The sequence below is a fragment of the Dicentrarchus labrax genome, unplaced genomic scaffold, assembly GCF_905237075.1.
Source record: "Dicentrarchus labrax unplaced genomic scaffold, dlabrax2021, whole genome shotgun sequence".
NCBI classification, from domain to species: domain Eukaryota; kingdom Metazoa; phylum Chordata; class Actinopteri; family Moronidae; genus Dicentrarchus; species Dicentrarchus labrax.
In genome coordinates, this window is record NW_026136704.1 from 29,444,110 (window position 1) to 29,469,269 (window position 25,160).

General features: G+C 41.4%; 2 protein-coding genes across 3 annotated transcripts in view; one reads left to right on the plus strand and one right to left on the minus strand.

Moving 5' to 3' along the window:
- Positions 1–25,160, minus strand: part of LOC127362650 (rhomboid-related protein 4) — a 424,067-nt gene that overhangs the window by 151,505 nt on the left and 247,402 nt on the right. The window lies entirely within an intron of this gene.
- Positions 1–25,160, plus strand: part of nova2 (NOVA alternative splicing regulator 2) — an 88,271-nt gene that overhangs the window by 35,643 nt on the left and 27,468 nt on the right. For both annotated transcript variants that reach the window (XM_051398622.1, XM_051398623.1), the window contains one exon: positions 23,428–23,594. In XM_051398622.1, coding sequence (XP_051254582.1) covers positions 23,428–23,594 — 167 coding nt within the window. The remainder of the gene's footprint in view (positions 1–23,427; positions 23,595–25,160) is intronic.

Here is a 25,160-nt window from a genome sequence, read left to right on the forward strand (position 1 = left end):
CGAGTCTAAGTCAGCAGACTTTAACTGATGGATCTCAGTGATGTCTGATGTCTCCCTCTCTCCCTCTCTCTCTCTCTCTCTCTCTCTCTCTCTCTCTCTCTCTCTCTCTCTCTCTCTCTCTCTCTCTCTCTCTCTCTCCCCTGTCACCCAGCTACTCGGATCTGTCAGTTCTTATGACAAAGCTCCTCTCTGTGAGGAGCTTGGCTAAGCAACGTGGCTCAGCCCTCTTCATAAAACATCTTTATCATGTACAGAGACAGGACACACATACACACACATATATACATACACACACACACACACACACACACACACACACACACAGTGCAATTTCAGCTAGTTTGGCTGCAGAATATTGCCGGCTCTCTCTCTGTTGTCCCATAAATAGCAGACATAGCTAGATTTGTCTCTGTGTCACCATGGCGATTTGCTGCTTTCACGACCTGCTATGACGATAGTACCAGTCCTTGGTGCATGTGTGTGTGTGTGTGTGTGTGTGTGCATGTGTGTGCGTGCATGCGTGCGTACGTGTTGTGTGTGGTTGTGTGTGTGTCTGTATGTGATGCAGGTTTGTAGAGGCACAGCACAGCAGCTACCTCACCCCCACCCCCATCGGACAAAGCAGAGGATTGTGGGACTGCACACCCGTTGCCTTGGCGATGAGAATCAAAGTGACAGCTCTCCTGCAGGAGGAGCCCCCCCACCCTCCTCTCCCGCCCTCCCTCCCTCCCTCCCTCCCCTTCCAGACTCCCTCTCTCCTCCCTAGCAGGTGTAAGAGAGCAAGAGAGACAGAGAGATGTCTTTCTTCCCGTCTTGGTTGGCTTCCAGATTCTCCCTTCTGTCCTTGAGAGTCGCTGAAATAAGCAGCGCTGGTAGGAAGTTGAGGCTGTAATATCTGTGTCAGCGTTTAATAACATCATAAATTGTGTATGCAGTGGCATAGTGAGCAAAGCATTTATGGAAGAGCTGCTCAAAGGGCATCATGAGACATTATTTAAGCAAACTACAAGTGTGCATCAGAGGATTGTACAGCCGATGTGAAAGTTTTAATTCTTTAGGTAGCTGCTCTACAGGTAATGGCATGATGTCGAAAGGTTATTGCTTCTTTCATTTAGATTTTAATCTGTTAGTGAGACACTTCAGCGTCACGTCAAATCAAGTGAAGCGCTGATCAAACACACTCTCATACACACACCGCGACATATGTGCTCCAATCTGATTGGCCCTCCACAACAATGACACTTAGCGTTGGTGGTAGTCATGGCAACATCCCTCTAGCTGCACAAAGGGGTCAGATCTAAAAGGTCTAAATCTGCTAATGTCTCTGAGTACCTCTCCTTCTCACACACACACACACACAGATGACAGAGATGTGTGTGTGTGTGTGTGTGTGTGTGTGTGTGTGTGTGTGTTTGTGAGCTCTTAAAGGAGCAGGTTCCTTCACTATAGAGTTCTGCTTTGTGTAGGAGTGGCATTCCCTTTAAGGAGGAGGAAGGTGAGTGCGGCAAACAAAGAGCCTCATTGATGAGAGAGAGGGAGAAAGAGAGAGAGACATTGAAGAGACACAGAGAGAGAGAGAGAGAGAGAGAGAGAGAGAGAGAGGGGGGGGGAACCAGTTGTGAAATTGCATTTTTTTTTTGTCTTTACAGAGCCCCGGTCTCTGGCAAGGGGACAAAGGTAGCCCTCTGGGACCCCTTAACCCCACACACATACATGCACACACACACCTCCCTCACAAAGAGCTGGTTCCACAGCTGCCCCGAGTCCCCCATCCCATCCCACTTCCATTATTTTTAATCCCCCAGTGAAAGCTCCCCCAATTTCCCCCTCTTTTCCCAACACCCATGCCCCTGTATAGGCCCCGCCCCCCACCCCCGAGCACCCCCATCATCCCCCATGATTAATCCCCCCCAGTCTGAGGTCCCACAAAGCCGTCAGCTGTCGTATCGTCTCTCTGACACACCGGCTGGACTCTCACTTTAATTATGAAGCTCTGAGCCCGGTTACTGTGTGTGTGTGTGTGTGTGTGTGTGTGTGTGTGTGTGTGTGTGTGTGTGTGTGTGTGGTGCGTGCGTGCGTGCGTGCGTGAGAGTGTGTGTGTGTGTGCGTGCGAGTGTGTGTGTGTGTGTGCGTGTGTGTGATTGTGTGCGTGTGTGTGACTGTGTGACTGTGTGTGTGTGTCCTTTGTAGCCTACATGTGGCCAGTGACCAGACTGCATAGGTATATGTATTGTACAGATGTGAGGGAGTGTGTGTGTGTGTGTGTGTGTGTGTGTGTGTTTATGGTCAGAGGTCAGACAGGCAGCAGGATTCAGTGTTGGTCACATGACCGGTGGATTCCCACAGAGAAAGGTGCTGATAGGCTGATGGGGTTCATGACCTTTGACCAAGCAGTAATGACAGGTTGATATTTACCCTTTCGACCATCTGACCGCCTCTTTCTTTCTTTCTTTCTTTCTTTCTTTCTTTCTTTCTTTCTGTTTTAGCTTTTTCTTTATTGCTTTTTTATTGCATTTTTTTGCCTTTTCTGTTTTTTGACTTGGTTCCTTTTCTAACTTTCTTCTTCCCGTAATTTCTCCTCTTTTATTGAATTTGTTCTTTCTTGCTTTCTTCTTTTTTCTGTTTCAATTCTTTCTTCAGTTCAAAGAGTCTTTATTGGCATGAATAGCGACAAATTAACTACACTGTCAATACGGCAATAATGTCTTTCAACACATGATCACAACAAAAGAAAACAGAGATACGTAATTTGGCTAAAACAGTATTTTAGAAAATAATAGCTTATCATTTTAAGACAATAACAGCCAGTGATGCACAAAAATAATCCTTTAGGCAATCAAACTTATTTTTCTCACTTGTATTTTTGCACAGTTTTCATCTTATAGAACGCCACTCTGACTCATTTTGTTCTCGTCTGTTCACAGCCAGAGTGTTTCCAACAGCTATCAATTCTTTCATGTGTGTCACCTCATCAATAAACTTCAGCCACGTTCTGTAAAACTCGGCTTTCATCTTCCTCCAGCCTGCAGCCGTCTGTTGTTTTCTACGTCGTGCTGTAAATCATACGATCATGTTCCATATGGTTGTCATTAATAAAGATGAGGTCACACTTCCAGTCAGGCCCCACCCTCCACGCTCACATGCACACTCACACACAGACAGCGTTACAGTGCGCACACACTCTCGCATGAGGTAGTACACATGCACATATGCAAATGGTGCAGACACACACTCACACAGACTACTTTGTAGAGAGCGAGGCATATAGATAGAGGGAGAAGGAGAGGGAGCTAATTAGTGTTTTAGCTGATTGCTAATTGCCACTTTCTTCCGCCTACTTACACACAACACTGAGAGAGAGAGAGAGAGAGAGAGAGAGAGAGAGAGAGAGAGAGAGAGAGAAAGAGCAGTACAGGCATCTACTCCTGTTTCCATCAGAAACTCTTGTCATTTACCTCTAATTAAAGTCATGTCCATCATGCACACAGGAGTCTGACCTGAAGTCGCTCATCTCCTCGTTCTTATCCAGCTTTCTTAAGGTGAAACTTTTTGCTGAAACGTGGATCTGAGACCGGCCGGGCGGCAGCAGAATGAATCACCTCTATTACTCTCACTGAGATTACTGTTGCACTGTGACGGTTTACGGTGTGTAAAATTCAAACTTTTTATGTTCCTCTCAGCTGTCTGAGGGCACACACAAGGACCTGGCAATGTTTCTGTGGAAGGTTTGTCTTACAGTCCAGCTGAAGGAGGATTGTAGAGACTGATGCACCTACTCCAGCTGAAGAAGAAGGAATGATACATTTACAGCTTTCAGTCGATTCGATATTAAAATGTGCAACACGGGTCAATAGATTCTCAGACTTTAAACAGTTTGACTATGTTGGTGTTGCTATGTTATACACTATACTCATAATTCAATATGATTTATTCATTGAAATTAAGTGGAATCATATTAAATTAGGATCATATTTGGTTATCATATCACAAAATTATGTGAAATGATTTTCACAAATTAGTGAGCATGTAAGCCAACGAGTGTGAGGCTTTTTTCTGCATAAAGGCGTTTTGGGATAGATTTGCCATATTTCACTTATATATATCATTATATATATTATAATATCTAGCATAGCGTAAAACAAAACTCTTCTCAACCCTTTGATAATTAACTACATACAATTTTAACTACAGCCTGCTCTGAATAATTAATTTTGACAACAGAAATGAGTAAAATTATGTCATGATAAGATCATATCATAGTCCTACAATGATATGGGGGAAAATATTTTAATACAGTAATGTCCTGATATGGATTTCAATTCTCAGTATTGCCTTCATACCATCAGATAGTTTTAATGAGCTGCCAGATCCGTAGCTGGGTGATTAAGCTGCTTAAATACAACAAGAAGTGTGCTGTTAACTGATCAGGATCAGAGCAGGTGACACTTGTTATTCCCTGTTTTTGGTGTTTCACCAAGAGAAAATGAAAGGGAAAATTAACAGAGGCTTGTATCTTCATTTTGATCTTGCCAATCAAAACTGTGACATGAGACAACACTGGATGGAAGTCAGGAAACTTTTATTGGCAGTTTCACTGGTGGTCCTCATTCCTCCTCTGCTCACACAGACTGAAAAGAAAGAATCCAACTGCTGCTCCCTTGTTAATCAAGTTTCTCACAGTGTAAAAGTTGGGTAAGAGTTACAGTACGAGTCCTCCTCCTCAGCCAGAGAATTTTATTTGCTTTTCCAATGCGGATTTATGTCATCTTGGAAGAGAAGCGTGCATTTCAGTGAATTCTGGGGTGGTTTTACTAGCAGTGCATGAAGGAACAAGCCGGCAGAGTTCAAATATAGTTGAGGATGTTTTGGTGTGTGAAGCTCTGCACAGTTTTCACTTTCTCAGGCTACGTGTCTTCAGTGTAGAGCCAAGTCCCAGCTCACACACACACCCACACACACACACACGCACACACACGGGCATACATGATCTCAGCCACACAAAAACATACTCATAAACATGCACACACAGTCACACACACACACTCTGCAGTCCCAGCTGTAACAAATGGGGACCAGATTGTGTATGATGATGATGATGATGTAAAAGACCAGGCATGCTGGTCGCCATGGCTGACGAGCTTTGTTGAATAAACGTTGAGTGTGTGAGTGCTGGTGTGTGTGTATCCAGAGGGGTCAAACACTGATCCACGTGCCATGAGCTATTAAACAGCTCTCTTTGGTTCCCTGTAGAATTCATCATATAGTGCCGCAGCCAATCATAAGCAGGCGTGTGGGGGTGAGAGAATGATTTCTTTATTGTACTTTTTTCCTCTTCTTCTGTCTGCGTGCCCTTGTTTGTGTTGCAAGAAAATGAATACATAATGCAAGTCATCTTGATTTGATCTGTGTGTTTTTGTACTTTTGATTGGAAAGAAAGTTCCACTATGCACTTGACTGTACTGGTCTAAAAGTTGGTCGAGCCTTGGGCGTGTTGTTTTTGTGTGTCGTAGCAACACATTTCAGTTTATGTGAGATTAAGCTGCTGGAAATCTGAAATTGTGTTAATAGTAGGACACTACAATTTTTCCTGTAGATTTCCAGGGTTTTGTGGTAAATGTGTAACCTGTTAAGATGTACAAAATTGGCCTGATGAAAGGCAGAGGCTATCTAAGTAAGTGATCAATGTTTTCTGATGCTGTTTATGGTGTGTTTACATCTGTAATTGTGTAAAATAGAAGGTATTTTCAAGTATGATTAATTTATTAACACACAAACAACCAATTTTCCATCCTTATGTGGTTGTTATGTGCAAAGTGGTCCTTTAACACTAAAATCACATCACTGTGTTTATGGGTGTAGAATTTGGAAATTACAGGCACTTATCTGTTGCTTCCTTTACGGGAAGCCAGACTGTGAAGTTTTTTTTTCGTTATTATGTGGTCCAGTAAAACTCAATGAGCAGAGCAGGGTACTAACATTACCAGAGTTAGGGCCTCCATTAGCCCGTTGCATGGCACATGTAATGTCACGATTTGGGTGTTAAGGGGAGAGAGGATTGTATGGAGGGTCGGGTTCAAACAGCCAGCGCTCTGCAAAGTTGTGAAAACACTGATAAAGTGAGATGGGTATTCTCATAAAGCAGAAGCTCGACTCCACAGACACACTGACGGCTATACTGCATCTGTGTGTGTGTGTGTGCGTGCGTGTGTTCCTGAGTAGCATGAGTCAGAAGACAAAGGGTGTGTTCAGCTGAGAGAGAGACAGAAAGAGTGAGTGGAAGGAAATGGGAGGAAGTTAAGGAAATGTGGAATGATGGAGTGAGGTATAGAAAGACCAACATATGGAAAGAGAGAGAGATAGAGATGTTGCCTTATTTTCTTCTTTCTTTACCATTTTTAACAAAAGTCATAAAATTGCAGTTGCTGCTGATTCATATTGTTTTTCCAATCAGGCTATGAATGAACGATACAAAACATATAACTTTACTAAGATTGTGTCTTCTCTTTTTGCCATTTAAGTTTCCAGTTAGCTTGAACTTTTATAAACTGTGCCTCAGTCCCACGTGGATGTTTACCCAGCAGGCCTTGTCTAATGAAAAGACGCAATATAAATGCATTATGGGATTTGTAGGATCTGTTGGTTTTGGAGCTTGGCCCATATTTGGGATGCAAGTCTGGATGTCTCTGGCCTTTGCTGCTTCAGTTTGATCACTCTATTTTTAGTCTGTCTCATGGAAATCCCTTGTCTTTGTGAGAGTGCAATACTAAATCATTTTGTCATTTTTAATGCTTTTATCTTAAAGCACAGTCGGAGTTAGTGCACAGTGTGCAGTTACAACACTGCGCCATGCACTTTGGCTCAGAAGTGTGTGTAGGACTAAAACTTCAATCTGTAAATGATCCTCCAACTGAGGGAGAGAAAAGAAGCTCTTGGGGGGACAAAGACATGATGAAGGAAAGAAAGGTGTGTGTGTGTGTGTGTGTGTGTGTGTGTGAGAGAGAGAGAGAGAGAGAGAGAGAGAGAGAGAGAGAGAGAGAAGGCTGACAGCAGTGTTGGGGCAGCTGACGGGGGAAAAGGGGCAGTTGTAGTCACATGGGGAGCAGATATGGATTTGGGGGGATTTGAGGCTATAAGAGGGTGGGGACGAGGAGGCTTAGACCAGCTGACACTGTCCACATTACACACACACACACACACACACACAGACACTCACGCCAAAGATAGACAGATACTCACATACTAATAACGGACACAAATACAAAAATGAACGCACAGCTTGGCTTTAAGCCCTGAAATAACAAATGCACACATGCAGTAGAACAAAACACATGTGCACATGGATATACATGGATACACACCCACCCACAGATATAGTCACACCTCACATACACACACACACACACACACACACACACACACACACACACAGAGGAGCAGAGGTTGGTGGGGAATGTTTAGATAACTTTGAGGCCTTGGGACGCAGGGCAGCGTGGGTAGACAAGTAGAAGGAGGGGTGTGTGTGTGTGTGTGTTGGGCAGGAAGACAGGTGTGGCTCCACCAAGCCAGTTGTGTGATACCAGATACCAACAGGGGAGATAACGCTCAACGAGTTGAAGACAGAGCGTATCTGAGCTGGAGTGTGTGTCTGTGTGAGCGTGTGTCTGTGTGTGAGTGTGATAAGCCAAACACACATGTAGTCAGAACTGTGCAGAAGGTCAGTTTTATCTCACTACCAGAATGATAGTTTCACAAACAGTGAGGATGTGACTTGTTGTTTATTGATGTGAAGCTAATAAACAAAAGTCTGCCCTCGGACAAGGCACAGGCATATCTGCTTGAACTGCTGACTGAATTGTCTTTAAGACTAAAATTCATTTTTAACAGTTATAGAAATCTGATTTTTGATGACAGTTATCAGTAATCAGGATTTCTCTGCTGGCCCCTTTTGAAATTCACTTTCATTTCTACTACAGGAACCAAGGTCCCGTTTTGGTTTCTAGACCTGAAAAATCCCCCGAGGTCACACTTTCTCAAACACAAACTTTCAGACTTTGTGTACAGTGTTCATTCATACTCTAGCAATATTAAGATGAATAAAATGATCAAAAATGTCCTGTAATGTTATTGATGTTCAGAGGATGTTCAAAGCTAACTTTCTCACTAGTCTTAAAAGGAGTGAAAAGAACAGAGAGTTGCAGAGTACAAGACATGAAACAACTTTATTTGCCAATTCTTTCCATTGGAGCAGAAAAACTGCCAGAAAGAAACGCAGCACTAAATTACAAAGATCAGCGCAGTTACTCTGTGGTTGGTTTTTTTGTCATGTCCAAAAATTATCTCAAACACAATTCATTACTGGTCTAATTGGTTTAATCTTCTCAGTTCTTCAGATGTAGTGGAAACACAAATGCACTGAAGGAAGTTTTAGCTCCTGATTCAGTCCCTGCAGAAGAATAAGTAAGCAGCAGAAGAAAGAGAGTGATGCAAGTGGACAGAAACAGAAAGAAGAGTGGTAAAAGAAAGAAAGAATAGGGAGACAGACTAGAGGAGGAGGGAAAAGAAATGCAGTGAGACATCGAAAGAGAGAAGGGCCCGGGGTCAGAAAGAGAGAGAGGAAGGCAAGAAATTCTCTCTCTTTCTGTCACTTCATTATTCAGTGACGGTCACTTAGACTCTGTGTAAGAGAGAGAAAAGTCTGCATTTGTGCTTATGTGTCTACGTGTGTGTGTGTGTGTGTGTGCCTGTGTGTGTGTATGAGGGTGTGAGTAAAATCAGAACAGTGTTGAACTCGTTTGGGTCGACCAAGAATTCACACGAGGTCCAGTTACCACACGGGCCCTCCGAGGACACAAACGAGCTGTGTGTATGTGTGTGTGTGTAGAAGACAGATGAGTATGCGGGTGATTAGGTGTGTATATATAGTTGTCTGTGGTTGCATAGTGAGATGTGTGACTTTCTAGAGAGCCGGAGAGCCGAGCAGAGTGTGTGTGAGTGTATCTGCGTTCTTTCCATAAGTGTGTGTCGCCATTTAATGACATGGGAAGAATATGTGTGTTTGCGTCTGTTTGTCTGTCTGTGTGTGTGTGTGTGTGTGTGTGTGTGTGTGTGTGTGTGTGTGTGTGTGTGTGTCCACTGGGAAGACCCAGTGGAACACATTATTACAGCTGTCTGTTCTCGTCAGTCACTTCCTGTTTGTAATATTTTCTTTACACCTGCAGACACGAATGCAATAATGTAATATGTTAAGTTGTATTACATACATTGTGGGGACACAAATCTTAGAAAACAGTCAGATTATGGAGACTCGCCTCCCATTTGGGGACAAAAAGCTGCTCCCTGTGAGGTAAATCATTGAATTTTAAGGATTAAGACTCATTCAAACAAACAGATTTAAAGTGACAGACTTTCTAAAGACTCTCATGATCAAGAAACTTGTGGGCGTGTTTTCCTGTAGTAGTTTCTGGAGCTATGTGTGTCCACACATTGTTCTTTTGATTCAAGTCCTACTGTTTTTGTTAAGCATTATATTGTAGATAATTGTAAAGCTGTTGATTACAATGGTCCTCCATTTTGTTTAAAGGATTGTTTCATGGTTAAATATCAGTATAAAACAATTGCTTCATGAAGGAATCAAAAGGAGATTGATTAGTCGTGGGCAAGTTGTTGCTCCTGCACGTCAGAGGACATTTGTATTAAGTTAAAAATGTCTTTATTTGTCCATGTTCCACAGTTTGGCACCTTTTGAGTCTTGAGTGTCTTGTGTATAACAGGTGTTTAGGTCAGAGATTATGGTTATGGTAAGTCTCCAGAGGAGGAATCAAAGTCAATGCACTGTCCTGGGGGACAAAAACAAATGTGTGCTTAGTGTTCTTTGTGCTCGTGTTTCTTCTCATGACCCAAATGTACTCATAAGGAAGTAAAAATCAGCTTGTCTTGCCTTAAAAACATTATTAGTTCCTTCATATTGTTACTAACTCTTAATAGTTAATATGAATTCATATGCAGCAAAATGAATTCACAACTGATGTTATTATATAAATTATATACACTTTGCTTGGGTATTGGAGGGAATGGGAGTACTTCAATGTGAAGAAACTCTCCGCTTTGTTTTTCTCTTTCAACGGGGAAGAAAATGCAATAATAATGACTTACACAAGCAATAAATATAATGGAATATACACACTGGCTTCACTGTGGCTCAAACAAATCATCCTTTTCTTAGACATCAGTTTGGTCTCCACTAACTTTTTCTGAGGGTGAGAGTTTCAAACTGTTCCTGAGCCCTCATTGTTTCTGCCTCTGTTTTCTACTTGTTGCTGAGGGCAGGCTGGCAGCTTTCAGATGAATGTGACAGCAGGTACAACAGAGTGATGGAAAGAGAGAGAAAGAAAGTAGAAGGAGGAGGAGAAGTAGAAAGAGAAAGGGGTAGAAGTGGAAGTGATGAGGGTAGAAAAAGAATGTGTGAGAGGAAGAGTGAGGAAAGGTAGAAGAGGTCAAAAATAGGAAAAAGGAAATGTGGGGAAAATAACAAGGAGTAAAGAGGGAAAAAACTGGATGTGAGAGAGAGGAGAGGAGAACATAAGAGAAGAATAGAGAGGAGAGGAGAGGCAGCCATGGCATCTTTTCAGCTGTTTGCTCGGCATGGGTCGGGTCACTTGGGCAACACCAGTGCTACTGCCAAAGAAAGAAAGACAAAAAAGGGGGGGGAGGATGATGGGAAACAGGGGAGGAGAGCTGAAGAGAGGGTGCATAGTGCAGAGAAATGGTGAGAAAAGACTGTTTTTGTCTCGGGAAGTTAGTGAAACACAAAAGGAATCCTCCACGTCACCGTATTAGGAACTTTTCATTCATATATCTTATGTATGTAAGAGCTGAAAACTGACCAACTAGAAAAAGAAACCAGATCAATCAATCAGACACATCACAGAGGACTCTTCAAAATAAAAGCATTCGTCCGATACAGTGAAGGAGAGTAAAAGAGACAATTACATTCTTAAAAAATCCTGTGCAAGTGGGAAGTTTCACCAAAGCTTTAAAAAAGCAAAACATGCAGTATGTTGCATGTAAGTAAGTGGGGAAATAAGGAATGTTTCCCATCAAGATAAAGGTCATAAGTTCATATCCCTGCTGCAGCTGCTCCTACCAGAAATACTGATTGATTTTTGCATTGTTTTTTAAATGTAGCTCCCAAATTGTGATTCATTTCCAGCTTAAAAAGTTGGATGAAATAAGTGTATTTCTGTCAAGCATGCAGATCCCCAGCAAAGGACCTTTGTGGATTCGGGGGAGTGAAGGACATAGAGGTGGAGACTGGACGGAGAGCAGCAGGACTCTCCAAGTGAAAAGAGTTACATCAGAGCAGAGGAATTCCTGCCTTTTCTTCCAGCTTCTTTTGTTATTCTTTAGAGAGAGTTGCCTTATTCTTCTCACCGAGTGCTCTGTCACCACCGGACCTCTGGATAGATAAAGGACGAGAGGGAGGGAAGTGGGGAGGAGGGGGGAGAGACACGGGGAGAGTGAGTGAGCAGAAACACAGAGGGGAGAGAGAGGCTGACACAAAACCATGTTTTTACAGTTCCCGGGGCTGCTTAAGAAATGATTTTAAATAATAACACGAGGAGTCGGATGTAGAGAGTAGAAAAAGATAAGAGGAAACAGGAAATGATGGATAACATTAATGTTAAACTCACCAAGAAAAAAATGGCTTCTTGTTGTGTCTTTCATTTTATTACAATAAAAAAAAAATTAAAAGTACAAGTAAAACTAGTCTTTACATATATTTTACAATATATTGTGTTTGTGGAAGTTGCAGGTTTATTGCGGTATTTTTTGGGGTTGTTTTGTTCCAAAAAATATTTTATATGTTTGCAAATATTCACAAATACTTTTATAGTATTTGTTCCTAAACCTTAATGCATTACTTTTGGGTTCTTTGGGACTTTGTGTTAAGTTTTTGTAGACTCCGATTCTTTGTCGAACTTCTTACAGTGTTTTGGGATTCGGAGGTAGTTTAGGGTTACTTTTTTGGTCTGTGCAGCTGGTTACTTGTTAGCCTTAAATACTGCTGATTTGTAATGTTTTCATACCGTTTAAAGTTTATAGTGCTGTGAAGGTCCCACATGGAGCTATGTGAGGTTTACAACAAATTTCTTCAAAAGGGTTTTTCTTATCACAAAGAAACATTCAGCTAAATTAGAAGCCATATTCTGGAAATATACCGGGCTTTTTACTGTATGTTGAAACTGTTTGCACCTCAGCCTGTCCAGACACCACTTTTGTTTTTCCTGTTTCGTTGTTTTTAAAGTGCCTAAAAGTCAGTGAAGACCAGTAAAAGCAGCGCCCCAGGCCATCTGACCACAGTAACTCCAGGATTTAATAAGTTTTTCCTAATTGACCATGATTTTGTCTGGTGTAAATGATGTGGAAGCCAGTGGGAGAGTGTGTATTACGGCCCCGTAGGCACTCAAAGGAGACGAGCTGAACTCTGCCAGCCCGTTTCAACGCAACCATCACATTTTCATCCACATAAGCTGCAGTGTTGGACCAAGCTCTGATTTCTGTCTTTTCTTCTTTATTTTTTGTTTTTTTTGCTTGTTTTCTTTCCTTTACATTTGTCCTGCTTTCTTCCTTCTTTTCTTCCTTCTTTCCTTTTATTTTTAGGTTTCTTCCTCAAATACCCTTTTGATATTTTCTAGTTTTTAACTTTTCTCTTTTCTTCTTCCATCCTTCCTTCCTTTATTTCTTCCTCCCTCCCATCTTCCCTCTCTCCCTTCCTCTCCCTCCTATCCTTCTTTGCTGTTCTCTCCCTGATGAAGACTTGGTCGACTGCAGCAGAGAACAGGTCCAAGTTTCCTTACTGCTCCTGATTACATCAGCACATGCAGTCATGCTCTTTCTCTCTCTCTCTCTCTCTCTCTCTCTCTCTCTCTCTCTCTCTCTCTCTCTCTCTCTCGGAATAACAACTCATGACATCACCAACAGCTGCCCAGCTGCATGAAAGAGTGTGTGTGTCTGCTGTATATTCACAATTGTGTGTGAGGGTATGTGTGCGGGTGTGTATGCATGATTGGGGGGGGCTGTGAGACTGTCAGTTGCCAAGGTAACTGAGCAGGAACAGTAAAGGGGAGACTGACCGCCTCCTATGCTGGTTTACAGTTGCAGGTCAAAACTTTGCAGCAGCAGTTATGCAACATGCAAAATATCTATCTATCTATCTATCTATCTATCTATCTATCTATCTATCTATCTATCTATCTATCTATCTATCTATCTATCTGTCTGTCTGTCTGTCTGTCTGTCTATCTATGTTAGTGTTTTTCATTGTGTTTCGCCAAATCTTGGTTAATCAATAAGATGTTTCTCTCTCTTTTCTTTTTTCTTCCTTCATCCATCCACTCTTCTGTCTTCATGGTCAACCGGCTCTGCTTTTGTCCCCACAGCTGGGCCTGCTCATTAGGCCATAAAACCTATTTAATTGGATACTGAGGCCTGTGCGGTCATTTCCATTGGCTTATTGGGCTGTCAGTCAATGAATCCATCCATCTCTCGCTGACAGAGGCCTATTGGTTGTCGTCAGCACTTTTTCCACATTACGGGGGACCATTGTGAGTAGAGTAGCTGAGGCAATTTCAATGTAAAAGCAGGTTGAAAAGGGCTCTTCATCATGTAACAGAAGGTGATATTAGGTCCTGATTTGCGGGTTTCGAGGTACTACATGTAGCACTGAAACATCAATAAATCATTAGTGCTTTCACTCACACTTTAACTGGAATAAATTTGGTATTAGCATAGTTGAGAAACAGCTACAGAAGAGGAAATAAAGTTTTATCTGTGTACTACAGAATAGGTTCTTGTGTATTATTGCTGTATGGTACAAAGCAGGAAATAAACTCCTTTTACAATTAGATTTAACCAGTGTTGGCTCAGTAATTTACAGAGACATGAAATGCTGCATGTAGCTGATAAAGACTGGCTGGAAAATACGTTGTTGAACTTCTGCCACTTGGTTGTTGAAGAAAATGAATCTTGGTTCGGACCTAATAATGGAAAGATATTGGTTTATCTTGGTAATAATATCCTCAGGTGCACATAATATTGGTTGCTAAAGAATTTTAATAATCTTGTTTGAAATGATCCATTTGCATAAGACTTGAAATACTCACTCATAATGTCAGTTGAGTTATTATAAAACACTGATTCCAGAAGGCCAATATGAAGACAGATACAAGTTTTGCACCAAACTTCTGTTAAATTTTTTAACTTTTTAGTGCTGGGGAAAGTTTTTCTCATTTGTTTTTAAGCTCACCCCTAAGTGAACCTTTTCATGAGAAAAACAGGTGAGAATTAAATTGTGAGCTCGTCACACTGTGATGAACAGACACATGATACACGAACACCAGCATCTCTCGCTGACCTTCATCGCTTTGACGTTAGTTCTCCTCTGTCCGCTTGTCCTCTCTGGTTCTATAAACCATTTTATATAGTCTTTAACCCTCTGGAACAACAAGGTGTTGAGCTGCACCTCTAACAGGCTGCTAATCCAACAGATCTGATCAAAGGTAGCCAGTTAACCTGAGCTTATCCGCAGCCTAAGGAGATCTGTTTAATGAGCTTACATTAAACCAGCCGCCACGTCTCGCTGTGCTTCCAATCAGCTCAGATGGAGCCTCCGCTGTTATTTTATAGGACAAGGATTTTTTAATTTTATTTTTAATTCATACTTTCTCTCTGTCTGTCTGTATCCCCCTGCCTGTATTTAATCTTCCTCATCATAATGTTGTCTGTATTTCCATCTCTCCCGCTGTCTTTGTCTCTTTATGATTGCATTCAATCTTTATTTCAGTTTCTGTCTCTCCACCTGTCTCGCTCTCAGTTTTGGCCGGTGACATGAATATCTATCTGTGGAGAGGCACAGAATAAATCAGTAGAAAGACAGGAAGAAAAAACAGAAAATATTAATATGAGAATCCCTTTCAAAAGCATTGCAACTATGCTTGCTTTTAAGCTGTCTTCTCTCTGTTTTTACAACATTTTCAGCTGAAAACTGCATATTAAAAAGCCCTCCACTACATGTTTCTGTCTATCTTTCAGGTTTCTCTGTCTACATTTTAGTATACATCTTGCAGAATCGCCCTGTCTTTTTGTCTCTCTTGCTCTCTGTTTTCCTGACGTTACTTTGTTGTGACAGGTTTCACAAATGTTTCTCTCTCTGCATCCCAGTCTGTCTGTCTCTCTGCTCCTCTCTGTTTGTCTCCCTCTTTCTCTGGTGTCACTCCATTTTGACATTACTGTCGTGACTCTGTGCCAATCTGCCTCTCCCTCTCTGAGTTTCTGTCCATTTCTCTGTCTTTCCGTCTGCCTTCCCCTCGCTTGATGTTTTTCGGATGTGACAGAAGTCGTGTGAACCTCTGTATCTCTTTCTATTGGCTGTCTTTCTCTCCCCTGCTGATGTTTTTCCATCAGAGTGGTGCTAGAAGTGAAAAAGCTGTACGTCTCTACATAGCAGGGGATGAACATCATGTACCTGTGAACACAAGACCTCTGGCGATGCTGTCACATCTCGTCTCTTCTTCCCGTGTGCTCTGTTCTTCTCTGCTGATATTCTCAAATATTAAAAAAGTTTGAGAAACTCACTCCTGACAGGGAACTTCAGGGATCTTTAAAGGACTCTCAGGGCAAAGTCTGGGATTTTCATTTTTACAAATGGGTCACTTTGCAGGAATTTACCAGAATATGTTTGATAACTGTTTCACACAATTGTCGCACAAGCTAGCAGTTTTTAGCCCAACTGTTGTGGAAACCAAATTTTTTTATGCCTTTAGTGGTCGTCTGAGCTGAAAAACAACATTAATAAATGAAGAAGGAATAGCATTTTTTCAAGTCATGGAAGCTTTAAGACTTTGTTGAGGAAAGTCACAGTTTTTTTACATCAGAGCCTTTAAATTTATTTTCATAAAATACTCCTCAGTGACCCAGTTTGCAGCTGCAGCTTGTCAACACTAAATCCAATCTCTGCCTTAATCTATCGTTTGATTCACTGGATCGGGACATTTTTCCCACCATGAGAATTGAGCTCATACTAATATACAAACATCATTTTAAAAAAAGAAGAAGAAAAAAACATATATATAACATTCTTGCCAAAATATACATACGATACTCTACAGAAGAGAATTAAAAAATATGCTTTTCAATTATTAAACATTATCAAGAAGAATATAATTAAGCCTGGCAACGTTATTTACAATAATCTGACAAATTATTTAGTGTCCTGTAAATTCTTATTTAACACTGTAATATTTGGCATTGCACTTCCACCAAGTTATTATTAAAAAATGGTAAAAGGCCAAGATATCCTGACTTTTACTTTAGGTCAAGGTCTAAACAGGCTGTAGCCTACATTTCCATTAATGGAACTAAGTAGAATCAACTTTCTGTCCCTGGTAAATGTCCACATCTTTCGAACACCTACAATTTTTTTTTACAGTAAGCTATAAATTTAAAGTCTCCAAACCCAAGCTGAGATAACCCTAATGGCATCATTAAAGGCTTATGTTCTAACTTTTAAAAGCTCCTCCAGAGCCACAGAAGACATTATATCAATGTTTTCACAGGTTTAGTAGTACATTCCATGACGAGTAGTGAACTTTATGTGTGTAATTGTTGGAGTGGCCCTTTAATATCCACAATATTTTTTTTACATTCCATGAATCTACATCCTGGCCATCATTTGACCTTTAAAACTAAGAAACTAACATTTATTGTCATCTATGGCTCCTCCAGCTGGGGGGAATGAATCATGGCTGCTGCAGGTTGACCGCTCTGCTGCAATTAACAGGGCGAGAGACACCGAGTCATCTTTACAGTGAGGATACACTGTAACTACATCACTGCAGTGGTCAGTGAGAGGTCACGCTGATGCATCACTCTCCTCGCTTTTACTGCTGAGCACTCCACAAGAGTTTCTGTAAATCTGCTGCTGTTAATTTGTTGGCTTTTAGTGCAACAAAAACGCTGAATATCCCTTTTCTGTCCCTTTTTTGAAAATTTGTTTGCAGCAAAGCACAAACAAACGTTGTGCATCTTTTCCTTCCAGCAGCAGAGGGCGGATGCGTCCCCTCCCCACTGCAGGATCGAGTTGCTTTGATCACTGACATGTTAACATGTCGCTCTCTGTGTTCGATTTTTAGCACCGAGGGACATTCTCCCGTCGCTCATCCTGGTATTTGTCCAGCAGCATCAGTATGCCTCGTCATACTGTGTGTGCATATGTTGCTGTGTGTTACTGTGAGTCAGAAATCAGAGGAGAGGCAGCTCGCTGTGCTTTCTGTCTGCTGCCTCCGGTGCCTCTGTGGTCATCAGGGAGAGGAGGAGGTGGAGGAAGAGGAGGAGGAGGAGGAGGAGGAGAGCAGAGGAGGAAGGAGTGAGTCATGCTAGTTAATAAAAACAACTGCCAGGGTCCACAGCCTGGATCATGATCATGGTGATGATGATGATGATGATGAGAGTTCTGGTGTTGAACGAAGTGGTGTTGGGTCACTTGGTCATTGTGGAAATAGCGAGCTGAAGTTCACGTCTGGTATGAATTTCACAGACTCTCGCTTTTCATTTTCAATCCTCATCATCCTCTGATAGAAATAAGAGCTCCAGTAATTGAACCTCTTGTACTTTTTGTACTCGACGCTGCAGGTTTCAGTGTGACTGGAGCTGCACTGGGAGCTGCATTACTAACTGCAGCCTATACAGTAAACTATTTATTAAACATTTTCCAGTCACAGTCTCACCGTACCATGACTAAACAGATTGCATTGATATCTGTGACTCGGTGGAAGAACCCCTGGCATTATTGGCCCCTTTCTGGCACTGTTGCAGGTGTTTCATCTCAGGAACTTATCAACCCTCTGACCTGAAGCTTTCTGGATTTTTAAAAACTTTAGAGACTTTGGAGCTTAGTTCTTTGTATTTTTACTGTCTTTTACAAACCATTACTCTTCGTTCTTTTTTTCTCCGCTCTATGTGTTATGGTCCTTGATTTGTGGTCCTTTCCCTATATTATTAAGCCCTGTAGTGAATCTCCAATTTTCCCCAAACACTGTAATAAACTCTGGTTTGTTTCTTAGCTCCATCTTCTTCCCAAGAATGCCTATCAGGACTTAAACATGGTTGTCTGAAATGTACATTTCAGTGGTATTGGTCAGCTTTTGTTGTTGCAAATGTGGTTGGTGGTTTTTGTTTAGTGTTTATTTAAGGATTTAATGTGGAAATTATACTTTTTTTTCAGAATAAACATATCAGATTATTGTCTTCATAATTATTATCATTTGTAATGTCTTAACACATGTCTGGAGGGGATCTTTAATGTTTGTTTAAAGTTTGTGTCCTTGCACATTATAACTAGCAATGTTAAATATACATTATATTGTTGTTCTGCGGGCTACATTTTGTTTCTACATGAGCAACGTAAAAAATGTCTTGTTATGTAAACGCAGGAGTCTTAACAGCATTGGAAAGATATTGCTTCAGCAGCTGCAGCATGTCAAGTTTGGAAACAGCTTCCAACTGTTAAAATGTCAAATGATGAGGTTCATTTTATAGGAGAAATGCAAAAGTCACATAAGACACACACACACACACACACACACACACACACACACACACACACACACACAGTGATGTCTTGCACCAGGGGGACCAGTACCGAAGTTACTGCCAAAGGAGCTCTCTCGTGATCACTGAGGGATGTGTAAATTCTGTTGTGTTGGCACTGGTTTGAACATTTGTATGTCAGTGACTGTGAGTGTGTGTGTGTTTGCTGTATGATAAACAAGACATCGGGACATGAGAAAGCCAAAGTAAAATAAAACACACATTTATTGAGGAGACATTCACAAAACTGCCCCTTCAAATGTCATCTTAATCAGCAGCAGTATTTTTCCTCACTTGGTTTCCCTTTCTGTTTCCAGAAGGATTTTCTGAGCTGTTTTCATTACAGGAGGATCTTGTTTGTGTGAACTGCCGTGTCTTCTTACAGCAAGAGATAACAGCTTTCAGATACTGAGATAAAATCTGGATGAAAATAAGTTCAAAACTCCACTATATAAGATATGAAAATAATTGTGTTTCATAAGGACGGACCTACCTACAAAGAATTATCATCAATTCTTCATTTTACAAAGCTTTTAAGCCTCTTTTAACTCGTAGTTTTGCTTTACAGCACATTGGCTGTATGGTTCATTCTCAGTGTGACACCTTTATTCAGCAAACAAGCTCACTCGAGAGCAGACAGACAATGCTGCAGACTAGCTGGGAAAGAAAGTGCAACAGCTAGTAGCTAAAGAGCCAGATATTTATCTCAGGACTCCAAATGAATGATAATGTTACTCCGTGTCTGCGGGATGTGTCTGCGACAGCTGTTTGCTGACGCATTAGCCATAACAAAGGTGGTAATATGTCAGGGCCGTGTTTGCTTGTTGTGGAGTTCTTCTCTCCTCTCTTTACCAAAAGCGTCTTATTCCAGTTTTAAACCATCCTGCTCTAAATTTTAAATAGAAATTGGAAGCAAATAAAAAAAGTGATGATCCCAAACTATAAATCAGTCCCTTTACCGCATGAACCTACAGTGTTACTACTACAGCACCTTGATGGACCATAATGCCACATTAACACTGCGTTTAAGAGTTTAATTGCTCGTATATGCACTTATGATACATAGAGCCCCAAGTGTCAATCATGTTTGGTATTATATGAATATGAATTGATCTCTGAGTGATCTTTAAGTCAATATTTTGTAATGACATTAATCAGGTCTTTGCTGCAGCGGCACAGCTGTACAGTAGCCTCAATATGGTCTCCTCTGACAGAGCGGCCTTTCCTGCTCCAATCACACTCAGCATACGCACACACATGCAAATGCATGCACACACAATCACAACACATAAACATGACAAACACACACTCATGCCAAGACAATGGCCTGCTAATCCTTGCTTCTGATTGGACGAGTCCAGATTACCCAGAGGGCACCAGCTGTCGGGGAGAGGCGAAGCCCAGTTTCCTCAGTATCAGTACACACACGCACACACACCCACGCACACACACTCCGGCCGTGTCATTCTGCTCACTAATGCTGAATTAAAAGCAGAATGAGGCTTAAATGTCTACCAGCAAAGCGTTAGCTTGTGGCTAACTCAAAACGCCATGCTAACATCTAGTTTGTGTGATTTGTTAGCTCGTCGTCACTCGACCAAACGCAGCATTCAGCTGTCAACAGAGGCTGTTTGTCATTGCTGTCGACAGACTGTAAAAATAGGAATGGGAATTAATCTCAGTACAATGCTAACAGGCGTTACAAAGCTCCAGCATGGCCAGGTTGGCCAAATGCTGCAAATGCCTGAATGTGTGTTTTATTTGTGGCCTCTGTTGTTTCAACCCCTCCACCCTGTACACATTCACCTCTTCATCTGCGGGGTGTGCAGGAATCCTCTCGTCCACAGTTTAGGACACTGAAAGTATTAAAAATATCTCAAACGCAGTCGTGAGAATAAGGAATATTTTCACCATTTTGGAAGCTGTCTGCAGAATTTGGATTAATGAAGCTGCTCTTTTTTCTTTCCAATGGGACTCTTCAGTCTGCTTTAACCAGTGCTGGTTATGAATTTTATTAACTAAATTAATCTTAAATTAGATTCAAGGCAGTATTAAAAAAGGTCTTTAATTTGACTTCCTGGTCTCTCTGTCCTCGCACCGTGATGTATCACCAGCTTCCAACCCCAACATAGCTTTTGTCCCTCACTCCCCCAATCCCTCAGTTCCCAGTGCAGCCACAGAGGCCCGAACCAGGCCAAACCGAGCCAGTCCAACAGGGCAGGGAGAAGGAGGAGACAGGAAGCGCCGACTTACACGCTGCTGAGACGAGATAAGAGCAGATCCCACTAAATACTGGAGTCAAGGGAGAGAGAGATGGAAGAGGGAGAGGACGAGGAGGAAACGGGGGAAACAAAAGGGAGATAAAGCGAGTTAGAGAGGGAAGAAGGAAAGAAGAGGGAGGAAGAGAGAAAGCAAAACGGAAAAGAGTGTAAAGAGAGAGAATAAATGCTAAAAGGGAGAGAGAGAGAGACAGCCAAAGAGAGATTTACTTTCAGTGTGTTGTTGAGCTACAGCCGGTCTGAGAGGCTTTGCATTGGCCTAGATTCTCCTCTGTCTGTCCGTCTGTCTGTCAACGCTCTATGGATCCAGCACTGATGTATTTATTCTCTCAGAGTATTAACCTGTAACATTTAAGTCTTAAAGTATTAGGAGAGTGATATGTTTGTCATTGCTTTTGGCTCGAAAGACTAACTATGAGGTTAAAGTGCCGATATCCAGCTGTTAAGGAGCACACTTGTGGTTTTGCAGATTTTAGTCTGTAGGAATCAGCCGCGCGTGTTTTACACCACAGCTAATGATTTTGCACACTGTTGTGTTTTAGATTGTGACTGTATTTCTTATGATTCCAGGCAGCCGTTGGTTTCATTCATTATGTAAAGTATGAAAATACATGAGCACACTAAACTGTCAAAGATCAAGACTGCATTTTTGTTTCTGTTTTGTTTTTACCAAGAAACCTCGTTATGAGGTAATGTAGTATAATACAGACCTCATGTTCGGTTTCAAGAGTCTGATCATTTGTTTTCATTCTGTAGGAAATGAACAATAACCCAACCGCTGCCAGGCGCTAGAGGAAAGATGCGTGGAACTAAACCTGTAAAACATGCAGTATATTGTACAATGGTAGAACTAAGATTATGTATACGTGACTTAAAACTTGAAAACACTCTGGTTGTTCACATGCACATTAATGTTATACATTTATGAAATTACTGATTACTTTTGGTCCCCCAAAAATGTTTGAAAAGAACCATGATTCCTACACTTTTCATCTTTTAATGATGCAAACATCATCAAACTGAAGCCTAAACCTTGTGAAAAGTGTTTCATTTCTTGAGCAGAGAGACAAAACAACAAAAATGAGTGATTGCGCTACTAAAGACTGTTTTTAAATGTCTGAATTTCTACTTCATCCCCAGTTCAGACGCTTAGTTTATGTAAACACTGAGTGTCTGGTCACAGGGGGAGAAGGAAAAACATGAGGTTTATAAAATACAGTATATTCACACACCTACAAACATATGAACGAGCAAATGCAAATATATAGTTTTTCTTTCATGTGTTTCTTAAATTTCCCGCAAATGTGTTTTGACTTTCTCAGTGCACATAAATCCCAGTTTGTCCTGCTGTAGAAGTGGAGTGTAAATCCTCTGAACCTCCTCTGCTTTTTGATTTGTTTCATTTAGAGTTTAGCCAGTTTAAACGGAACCGATATAAATCTTAAAGATACAGTAGTTAATGCTTACACACACATTCTGCCCAAACTGCAGCAGACGTTTGGAAAGCACAGAAGCATGTTTTATTTTTCATTTGACCAGGGAATTGATTTCCTGATTGGACGAAGTCCTGGAAACAGACATAAACTAATATGTTCATGCGAAGAGGATGCAGTGGAAATATGAACGCTGATGTTTTCTGAGTGTTGTTGTGAGCTTTAACTTCCAGACCGACTTTGTGTCATTGGTCTTTCTCTGCTTTGTTTCTCTTTACTGCGCCGATCAAAAACACATTTTTGGAGAAGCAACTTAATACAATAGTATTGTGTGTTATATTGCTTCTCCAAAAATGTGTTTTTCCTCAACATGCTTCAATCAAAAGTGTAATTACAAGTTTTTAATTAGTTTTCTGCTATAAATACCACAATAAATGTTATATACGTTCCTTTTTCTCCACTGGGATTTTCAACTACATTTCTTGATAAGTCAGTGTTTAGTTTTTTCTCTTTACTGTTACTATTTGCTGCTGCAGCAACATAATTTCCCTGCGGGGATCATTACAGTTTCTTGGTATCTTTTCTTATCTTACAAATGTTGTTATGAGCCGTATGAGCCACTGTTGGTTTAATTTTCATTGAACTGCACATAAAAGTGATGGAAATAGAAAATTCAGTGTTCAAGTCATAATTGGGACAACATCATCCTACACAACATCAAACCTTCACCCACCTGTGGAAACCTTTTGATCCTGTGCTTGAGAAAAACCTAAATGGAACAAATCAGTAATATATATATATCAAACCCGAATTTATGTAAAAGTTGGCAAAACACATTCATTCATCAAAGTGACACAAATTTAGCAATAAAATCCAATGATGTGCCAGAGTTACAGAAGACTTTACAAGCAATGGTTTGATTATTAGCATATCAACAGCTGATGAAAACAGGCTTCTATTATCTTTTTAAACGAGCTTGTTGTATCTCTTCCAAGTAGTGTTTGCCTTCGGTTTACTCTCATGCACTAACCTCTCCGTCAATGTGTGTGTTTGTGTGTGTGTGTGTGCAGGGACGACAGAGCGGGTGTGTCTGATCCAGGGGACGGTGGAGGCGCTGAACGGAGTCCATGACTTCATCGCTGAGAAGGTGAGGGAGATGCCTCAGAGCACCCAGAAGACAGAGCCGGTCAGCATCCTGCAGCCACAGACCACCGTCAACCCCGACCGCGTCAAACAGGTCAGTCTGACTTTGTGTGTGTGTGTGTGTGTGTGTGTGTGCGTGTGTGTGTGCGCGTGTGTGTCAGCTCTGCCTCAGCTGAAGGGATGTGTGAGGAGGGGAGGGAGGGAAGTGTTTGCCTTTGGAATGACAAACTGTGTGCGTTTCTGTGGTCGGGTTGTGATTTTCTGTTTGAGTGAAGCTGAATGAAGCGAAAAGAAAGAAAAACGACAGGCGACCATACAGATATGTAAACAGATGAGGGAGGGAGAGAGAGAAAGGGAGTGAACAAAAGACAACTAAGGCAAAAGGAACAACAAGGGGACAAGAATTAAAGAAAGTGTGTGAAAGGAAAGAGAAAAACGGAGGGAAAGAAGGAGGGAAGCCAAGAATGAGAGGAAGAAGGAATGATGGAGGGAAGAGAAAAAAGGAAAAAGAAAGTGGGGAGAGAGATGACATCAACTGAGACAAGATTCAGTGTGTGAGGTGTGAAAACATGAACTCCACATGTGACATGAACTGTAAGCACACACACACACACACACACACACACACACACACACACACACACACACACACACACACACGTAGACTGACAGCCCCTGAAACCTAAACATCCTCACGCCAACTGGAAACAGTTTCCTGCTGAGGGAGGAAGTGTGAGCGAGTGTCCTGATCACTCTCTCTCTCTCACACACACACACACACACACACACACTCATACACTCATACACTCATACGCACACAGATCAATTTAGTGTGAGAAGTATCTTAATGAAAAACATGGAGCTTCAACTTTCCTTCCCACTGACTTCCTGTGGCCTTCAGCCTTTTCATCCACTCCTCCCTCCCTCTCTCTCTCTCTCTCTCTCTCTCTCTCTCTCTCTCTCTCTCTCTCTCTGTCTCTCGGACCAGTTATTATGGAGTGCTGTCGGAGGATGAGTTGCTATGAGCATTGCTATCTCACAGTATGCATGATTATGTTATTGTTATAGAATACTTAAAGAGAATTACAACTATATACGTGTTTGCAGTCACTGTCATTGGTCATATAGTCAATCAGCCTCTGGTTCTGCTAACTTTGCTGTTTGCAGCAGCATGTTTTGGTGGTTCTGTTTAAATTAGAACCACCCTGTGTTGATTTGTTTCCAGTTGTCCTGATGGAATAAGTTTTTGTTTGTAGAAATGTTTTCTGCAGTCTATGTGTTGTTGAACCAATTTCAGGTGTGTGGACATGTATAATAGTTTTTTTATTGATAGTACCACTGGGACAGAGTTGTAAAATGTTCTCATCTTGTAATTGAAAGATCGACTGGTTTTTCAGTACCAATATTTAGAGAGCACTAATATCGTTCCTGCCTGCAGATGTTTCTGAAGACATTTTTGTTTATCGACCTCCTGAGCACAGACATCGGTCAATGCCGATTATCTCAAAATGCTACATAATCGGCCAGATTAATCAGCCTATCACTACTTGTAATGGCTTTAATTTGCCAAAAGAATCTCCACGGTTCTTCTGCAAAGTGATTTTATCCAAGACAGTTCCAGATTGTATGTTAGAAAGAAACTACCAATGTTGATAAATGA